The sequence below is a fragment of the Hemibagrus wyckioides genome, linkage group LG12 (genome assembly GCF_019097595.1).
Source record: "Hemibagrus wyckioides isolate EC202008001 linkage group LG12, SWU_Hwy_1.0, whole genome shotgun sequence".
Taxonomy (NCBI): domain Eukaryota; kingdom Metazoa; phylum Chordata; class Actinopteri; order Siluriformes; family Bagridae; genus Hemibagrus; species Hemibagrus wyckioides.
The window spans coordinates 7,973,832-7,983,311 of record NC_080721.1 but is presented as its reverse complement, the minus strand read 5'-3'; the positions used below and the strand labels follow the sequence as shown (position 1 = coordinate 7,983,311).

The window sequence follows — 9,480 nt, the reverse complement described above, 5'->3', positions numbered from 1 at the left end:
ATTTAATACAGTTAATTTATGCTATGCCTACAGCTAAACCTAACCCCAAGCGTAACCTCACTAAGCCAATATGTTTCCAGTAACGTCCTCTCAAGGTCAAACCAGCAATTTTGATTCATTACCAAATATCCCCACAAGGATAGAAATATCAAACACTTTTGACCTTGTGGAGACATTTGGCTCATCCCCAGGAGGTCAAAACACTCAGATATCCCCTAGCCTTGTTGGAACATTTTGTTCTGACCAAGATATGAAAACATGCCTGCACACATGTCAGTATTTCTCCACCATGTCCATTAGAGGGAACAAACCACCATTTTCTAGATAATATTTTGGTGGTCTGGTTTCAACAGAGCAGGATCTCACAACAGGAGTGTTAGAGTTTTTTTTTTTTTTAGGATGTGTGTATTCTTACTGTCTACTTCTATAAAACACACTCACTGTACCTTGATGTGTATCAAATGTGATGGACTATAGTGCGTTTTCATCACTAATTCGTTATCCTTCATCAGAGTCAGTCGGTCTTACTGGCACAGTATTTCTGACTGGCCAAAGGATTTCTCAATTCAGTCCTTATACAGTGCGTTTTTTTTAAAAAGTCCCTGATAAAAGTCACTGCTGTGATGAGAATGACTTATTGACTAGATTTTGTCCTACATGCTCTGGAGAGTGGGAGAATTAGAGGTGATTATCCGCTCTGCTGATTCCTGAGTGAGAGATGAACTGTTACGGAGGAGGTGAGAAGGACTTAATAATGGAAGTGTAGCACTGGATGAAGACTGACTGATGTAGTAAGTACGTTTTTATTCGCATCAGTGAGCAAATCTGCTAAGCGTTTCAAGTTAAGCCAAGTTAGCCATCTGAGAGAAATTGAGTCCTTTGAGAAGTATGAAGGACTCAACAGTGGTGACTGTGTATAGCATACAGCATATGGATAAATGAATGTTGGTATTATTATTTTTTAATTTTTTTTTTTTAAATTAATGTTTTAGTTACTTGTTTATATATATATCGAAATAAAATGATTTGTAAATGTAAACTGAGCTGCTGTTACAAGTTGATTCATTTCTAATAAAAGCACAGTATTTTGTTCCTCTTATACCTTAATCATGTTAACAAGAACGACATGCACTGTTTTTTATTTTATTTTATCAAGTTATAGTTACCTTTAATGTAGTGGAACATCCAGTAGACAAGCTAGTTCCTGTTATTACTTCCATTATACCAGTTATAAGCATTCCCTCAGCTGCCTGTCTGTTTTCTCTCTCTTGAAGTGAAAGGCAAAAACACTCACATTTTCTGTATTTAACCTGATAATCCGTCCTTTCATCAACGTAATAAAGAAATAAGCGAGATGCAATTATTTAAAACCAAGATCAAGATTAACCAATATTCTACAGCATAGCCTACCACATGCAGATACCACATACCTCACTGTAAATGTTCTTCTCGCATCAATAATCATTTAGAAAATTATTAGACTCCATTTTCAAGCGGTGCTTTCACCATGAAGGCATTAACATTTAAAGTCATGATTTGTTTTAAAAATAAAATAAATTGATTTATTTTATAAATAAAATAAATTAATTTTTTTTAAATATTTATTTTCCACTGTTATCTATAGAAATATTTCTTCAACTTATGAAAGGAGTAGGCATATCTGATGCAGGGTTATGTAAGAGTTACCCCAGAGGCACAAGGCCAAAGTACTCTTAAGGGAACTAGATCTTTTTTCTTTCTCAGATTGTACATCTCTTTATCCCGGTGCAGTCACTTGTCAATCTACTGAAACTCTAGTTGTCACGGGTCACGGGGATCTGCTGGAGCCTATCCCTGCACACACTGGGCAAAGGCAGGGTACACCCTGGACAGGTCACCAGTCCATCACAAAACTCTAGTTGTGTAATCAGAAATTTTTAAGATCATCACAGATTTTGGTTCACCTATTTTTTTATTATATTGTATGTTGCACTGGAATAGGAACTTGTTAATAACTTGGGAAAAAAACATATTTACAACCCAGTATATTATATAAAAGATATGCATTACTAGTTACATTCTTTTCTTTCACCACATGGTGGCGCCACATTTCTATTTTCTTTTATGCACGCTGCTTTTTGGAGCATTTGTAATTTAGGTTATATAGTGTACAATAGAATTGCATAACGAAAGATGATGTTTACCACATCCTTTTGATCACAATATATAATATTCACAGAAATATAAATATCATAAGATTATATAATATATCATCAAGAAAAAGAAAAATTTGTTTTTCCATATTTTACAGACTGTGTGCCTTCTGTATATAATCAAATAAGACCATGTGCATTTTATTATCAGCAAAAATATTTCCAAAAAGCAATGAGCAAAAGGCAAAGCAAATGAATCAGTGAAATAAAAATATATTATAAAAAGCTTATGGTCAATCAAAACACACACAATACTGCTGTATTTTCTCTCAGAATGATTACAGACTATATGGTCTACATTGTTAAAACCCTTAGGAAACCCAGTTCTTAGGTACCGGAATTAAATGACTAATACAGGTCTTGAAACAAAGATGAGTTTTCATCTATTTCGAAAAGGTTTTCCCTTGATTTATTGTCTATGTACTGACCTTTTCCACACGTCTCACTTTTGAAATGAATGCATTTGTTTATTTATTTATTAAACATACTTTTTTTTTTTTAACAGAATTAAGCACATTAATTCCACAATACATGACATAAAGGTCACATAAATGTAAAGCCCCATCAACAGTTCTGTCCAGTGCTCCTCTCCTGAGCATGAGGGGCGGTGTGATTCCTGCCCCAAAGAGCCCTCTATTAATGATTGTTGCAGTTCCTTTTTCATTTTTGAACACATAAGTGGGGCAGAGAGTGATGACCCAAGAGTACTGCCCCAAAAATTGCTTGTTACTCAAAAGAGCCAATTAGTATTCCAACAGAATTTACGATTCATTACACAATGATGATACAAACCAGGTGAATTGTATGAAGAGTAACATATGTTAATAAACAGGTGATGAAAGGTACCAGCCCCTATAGATGAACCACAACTGCATCACATGGATTACAACACAATAGGTCATATTTTTTTAAAAAAATGTCAAAAATAACTTTCATTTATTTTGTTTACTGCTCATACATTAAATATACATCTAATATTATTGATAAATATGTTGTTTACCGAACAAACATCTCCATATTCCTGTAAAAGTCCATACTTTTCGAGGAGATCCTCGGTGCTTAATGTATTATTAACTGTGCTACGTGGAGCGCGCGTTGAGTCGAGGACGCGCACGGCGTCACCTGCGCGCACGCGATTCCCACCGCAGCCAGTCGGTCTGTGCGCGTCCGCGTCAAAGAGTGTGTTCACAGAAGAGCAGTGGTCATCAAGGCTCTGTTATTCTGATATTAATCTCTTAACATGGATTGCTCCGAAGAGGTGCAGTCACTTTCGGATGAAACTGGCACTCCCGTGGAGTTAAAGAAGGGAATGTCTATATTTTTAGACGTAAGTACATCCTTTATATTTCTATGACAAAAGAGACCTGATGGCTCCATATGGCATATGGTTAATGATGACCATTTACGTTACTTAAGGAAAAAATTGTGAATGCATACTTGTTATTTCCCCCAATCTGTTTATATGTACTTTTTTTCCCCAGGGGCATATGGAGAATATATAAAAATATATAAATAACTAGATCAATATTCATTCATTTATTCACTCATTCATTCATCTATTTAATTATTAGCATTATTATATTGGAAAATATCACCTACTTTATTATTTTCATTTGAAGATCTGACCACAGACTGGATAAAAATGTGGATTTGACAAGTTTTATTTATTTATTTATTTAACATGTGAAGGGTCTGCTTATGCAGATGACCTGTATTCACAGCTCTGGTGTAACACTTCATGTGAGATTTTGCCATGCAGTGAATCTTTGTACGCCACTCTCTGTCATTTGCGCTTAGCTCTTAATTGCTCATGAAGCTATAAAAGATTTTGAGATATTTAGGGAGAAAACCTTTAAGGTTTATTTGTTTAACATTAGGTGATTTTACAAGACGTGGATTGGGTAAGTAACATGTTACATTAGTGTAATTTGGCTGTTGAGTGTAGTAGTTTTTTTTTTTTTTTTTACCAGTACAAGATGCAAGCCTTCTCCATGCTGATAAGGTGATGGGTTGAATGTCATGTGTATGATATTACTCACTAGGAAGTTACCGAAATTCTTTTCCACTTAAATGTTTTGAATATATCTGGGAGTCAGAAGTTAAGGCACTAGAGATGGAAACATTTGATCAAATCAGTCGTTTTTCAGCTTTGACTGTAGACCGTAGTAATAATCAACACAACTGAGCAGAATTTCAATGTTTTTCTAAACAAACATTATCTGAAACTTTCACTACCTTTAAAGAAGGCTTTAAGCTCCTCCTGCCATCACGTCACTTCATACATCTCTGAAAAGCTTCTTTCTTGCAAAAACCTGAAGATTTCCTGCATGAAAGCACATGTTTTTCTTAAAAAGTTTTTGTTTTCTGTTTAGACTGAGAAACAAACAGAAATAGATTCTATCACAACATACACCTACAGTTAGGTATATAGGCCGATATCCTAACGTCTAGACTGTCGGCTAAAATAATGCAGTTTTTTTCATAGCAATAAATGGATAATTTTAAAATATGTATATAGTATATATGAAACTGTAAGTTTATTGCTGGATATATCTAAGATTTTATAATGAAAAATGACAAACAATTGACATTTTCTAATAACAACACATGGTGTTCTCTCGTTTAAAAAAGATAACTGCTCTGCGTCGTCTCTCATGAACTAAATATCCAAATAGATTTTGGCTTGTGTTAAATATGCAAGTGCATGTATAATTAAATAGATGAAGCCTCATTTACATTCATTAGAAAAGTTCCAAAACAAGTAATTACATGCTTCACCTGCAGTGTCTTGCTTAAAGGTCTGTGCTATTTACTGGAAGGTAATTCATTCAAATCCTCTCCTTTGGACAGTGAAATACTTTAGCTTTACTGAATTATATTTCCCAAAAGATTAAATGTAAATTCATACATAATCTCTGTACTCCAGACAGTGGCAGTAAAGATGACTCACCCTCCACTGCACATAACACAGATATTCTCCAAATCAGAGCCAGAACCTTTTTAATGAAAAATACACATTTAAAACATTACCCTGTAAATATTGGTTCAATTAAATTAGCTTAATAAATTCACCGATCACTATTGTAGCAGTGGCACATTTTTAGCATTGCTTGTCTCTGGAGGAAGCTAAATGTGGCACACACTTGGCACGCTGACCACGATATAAATATTAAGAGTGTGAGTACACTTGCTGGGAAATAAATCTCTAATTAATGGAGTCTTACTGAGCTTTGGGACTACACTTTCTTCTAAATCTGTGCTCCTCCTAGTTCTCGCTTATTAACTTCAGACAGTGATCTCCCAGGAGCATTCTGGCACAAAGCGAGCATCACATGAACCACTCTGTCACTAATCACATAAACTTATTTTAACACAGTGAGGCTTTGATGTAATAGGGTCTAGCAGTGTCTTTTTATAGAAATAATGCATTTTACTGTCAATTCCTTTCCTCTTACCATGACATACTTTCTTTTGCAGATCTTGAGAAGAGCGGATAAAAATGGTGAGACCCTCTATGCATATCACTGGTCTACATACTTCCCATCACTTATCTAATAAACTGGCAGTCTCAGTCTGTGTGTTGCATGCCGATTTACAGACGCCAATTAGCACTGTCCCTTTGAATGCTGTTGCCCGGTTGTCATGGAAACACAATGGACCGTCCACACCACGTTTAATATCAGTCAATATTTCAGATGGAGAATCTGGCACTACATAAATGTCATTGTGTTCCTCTAAACAATCTCAGTGATTGTTTAAATAATGCCAGCCATGCCTGCAGGTGATCACGTGGGAGAGTAGAGAAATTTATGGCGGAGTTTGTTTCGTGGAGATGTTTAATTTCACAAGGACGCTCCGGCGTCAAGGTTTTGTAAAAGACTTCAAAGACAGGACTTTCCTTTTTTTAAAATCAGTAAGAGAGGCAGAAAAGGGAAAGATTTATAGTTGCTATAATGTATGTGACAAGAACTAACTTTTTAACTATGTAAATGGAACAATAAGGGAATAAAATGTATGACTTATCATTCTTTAATGAATAATTATTATTTAAGTTAAAGGAAAATAATCAAGGTACAGAATCAATAGGAAAAGCATCATAGCACCTCTGTGTTATCTTCTTATAATAATAACCTGAGGACTAGTCAGCAGGTCATAGCAGAAAAACTTCTGCAGAGTATCCTGCATTATTTTTGGATCATATGTATCACACAAGGGGCCACTCGCAAGGCAGTTAGTTGGAGTTATGGCAAAGTGAATGATTAATGATCATCGAATTATCTGCTGCTTAATTACCGTGTAATAAATCGTTGCATATCCATTTCTCAAGAATAAACAATTTGGATTTTGGATTTGTATCACATCTTCTGAGTAAAGCTAAGTTCACACATGCGGTAACTCACAGTGAGTTAGTGACTGGAGGTCATTCATTCTGAGTGAGAGCTGGTGACCTCTGACCACATGAGCACCTAGATGTGGGCGTGTCCAGTGATGCGACAAAGTTAAACTTGGAGCGACTCGGTGCAGCGACTACCAATGGGAGTGAAGACATTTGGGTGCATTTGGCAAAGAGAGCACACACTGCTTCCCCTTCACGGCGTATGATATGATGCATATATAAATTAATATGTACACACACATACTTTATAGACAAACACCAAATCTCCTTCCAGAATCTTTCATTTTAGTGGTAAAAAAAAAATGACATGTTGTCAAGTGGAATGCTAGTTGCACCACCCACTGATAAACATTATTATGGCACCCAGTAGTAGGAACATCTTCCGACTTACAGCGATAAAATCACTGAATGTAGCTTAAGATAACACAGCATTGATTTCCTAGTCTTTCATTTAAGCTCACAGTGCCCCACCTCCTGTCTAGCTCTCCATCACTTCTCTCCTGGTTTTGTCTTTATTTTGTGTTCATTTTCGTTTTTTAAATTAGCGGTTGTTGTACACATCGCCTGTGTGAATTTCTATTTTAAGTGCATTCTTGCATGACTCACTGCTGGAGTTATGTTATGTCACCATGTGCAGACATACCTGAGGCCACAGAGTCATCACGAGCTTCATGCTGTTGCATTTCCATTATAACAAGGCATCTGTGTGTATACAGTGCACATATGGAGTAATGATCAAAAGAAACATTGCACTCTCTCCTAGATACAAATGAGTATTTTGTACAGATGGCCCTGTGCAGAACGAACAGATGTTTAAACACTGTATTTACTGTTATAGATGATGGGAAGCTGTCTTTTGAAGAATTTAAGGCTTATTTCTCAGATGGAGTTCTCTCAGGAGATGAATTAAAGGAGCTCTTCCATAAGATCGACACTCATAACACAGAGTAAGTAACAGCCAACTCACACTTTCCTTCTTTAGAAGTATACTTCACGTTTACATTATGTACACATGGGGTTGATTCACGTCTCTGTATATATACATGCATGCATTTGCACAGAGAAAGAAAAGCTGTAAAATTGTGAATTAGTACTCAAGATTTTTTTTTTTTAAATGAAATTCGGTGCAAGAAAAGACATCCCAGAGTTCACAGGAGGTAAAACCTCCTGCATATAACCTCCTGCTTCAGCTGCATATAAACAGACTTTTATGCATATTGTGCCAAATAAATAATTCAGAGGATTTTAGTCTTTACTCACTTTACTCAACTGCAGAAATATGGGAGCCCTTTAATAAAAATAGGCACACGATATTGCATGAATATTACACACATTTTTTTTCATTAATATAATTTTCTATCAAGATATAGTGAAATGACTGACGCTCCTCATGAATAAATGAAAGCAAATTGTCAGTTGTCATTGAAAAATCATGGTTTCCTTTCATGGCTCTCAAGGTAAAGAAAATTTGTTATTACCTTTGACAAAAACACGTGCAGATTTTCTCTCGTCCATCAGCACGGAGAAAATGTGTGTATTGAGTGATTTGAAGTAGAACGCAAGTGTACACCGATCAGGCATAAGATTATGAACAGTGAGAGGTGAAGTGAATAACACTGATCATCTCCTCATCATGGCACCTGTTAGTGGGTGGGATATATTAGGCAGCAAGTGAACATTTTCTCCGCAAAGTTGATGTGTTACAAGTATGAGCAAGCGTAAGGATTTGAGTGAATTTGATGAAGGACCAAATTGTGATGGCTAGATGACTGGATCAGAGCATCTCCAAAACTGCAGCTCTTGTGGGGTGTTCCCGGTCTGCAGTGGTCAGTATCTATCAAAAGTGGTCCAAGGACGGAACAGTGGTGAACCGGCGACAGGGTCATGGGCGGCCAAGGCTCATTGATGTACGTGGGGAGTGAAGGCTGGTCCGTGTGATCCGATCCAACAGACGAGCTACTGTTGCTCAAATTGCTGAAGAAGTTAATGCTGGTTCTGATAGAAAGGTGTCAGAATACACAGTGCATGATGGGTCAGGGCTGTTTTGACAGCAAAAGGGGGACCAACACAATATTAGGCAGGTGGTCATAATATTATGTGTATAATCTCAGCATGTGCATCACCATTATAATTCAACACATCAGCTGAAGAACACACAGACAGCATTAAAATAATAGCCAATATTAAGATACTAAAACCAAAGAGCAGTTGGGTAAAATGAAAATGGAAATCAGAAATATGGAAACTGCAACACAAAGTTGAAATGCATGACAAAACCAAAAAGCCTTCAAAACAAACAAACAAACAAAAATCATGTTTCTGCACACATTAAGTAACATACATTCTACCAGTACAATAGGCAAGTAAAGCTATCATTAACCACAGGCTGGTCCCTAAAAAGATGTTTGGAATTGGAAATGTTTTGGAACCAAAGTTGGGAATTGCTGAGTATTTGTCATGTATTTGTCAAATTCTTAGGTGGACCCAAAAATGATTTCAGAATTTTAGTAGATTTCAAAAATAGTTTTCAAATATCAACAATCACTGCTCTTCATATCTACAAAACTATTTGAGATGGTTTCAAACTTCATTAAGCAATATCAGAACTCCAGTTGGAACCAAAATCAAATTTTTGGTCATGTACATCAACAGAGTGTTTGGTGAAAAAGGTGACTACATACCAGGGAATATCCCCTAAACCTCCAGTAGGTCGGTTGTGATTGATCAAAGCTTGAAGAATCAAATTATTTTAGCCTAAAAGCGGGTTGCCTCTACCAGGATGTTCAGATTCGGCTGTAAATATCTTATAAGACAGGGGTCCCCAACCACCGGGCTGCAGACCGGTACCGGGCTGTGGACCATTTGGTAGCAGGCCACAAAGAAACAATAAAT

General features: G+C 36.4%; 1 protein-coding gene across 1 annotated transcript in view; it reads left to right on the top strand.

The window, feature by feature from the left end:
* The first annotated feature begins 3,329 nt into the window (after nucleotides 1-3,329).
* Nucleotides 3,330-9,480, top strand: part of necab1 (N-terminal EF-hand calcium binding protein 1) — a 29,557-nt gene continuing 23,406 nt past the window's right edge. Inside the window, exons 1-3 of the mRNA XM_058404574.1 lie at nucleotides 3,330-3,519; nucleotides 5,670-5,694; nucleotides 7,427-7,535. Coding sequence (XP_058260557.1) covers nucleotides 3,433-3,519; nucleotides 5,670-5,694; nucleotides 7,427-7,535 — 221 coding nt within the window. The 5' untranslated portion in view covers nucleotides 3,330-3,432. The remainder of the gene's footprint in view (nucleotides 3,520-5,669; nucleotides 5,695-7,426; nucleotides 7,536-9,480) is intronic.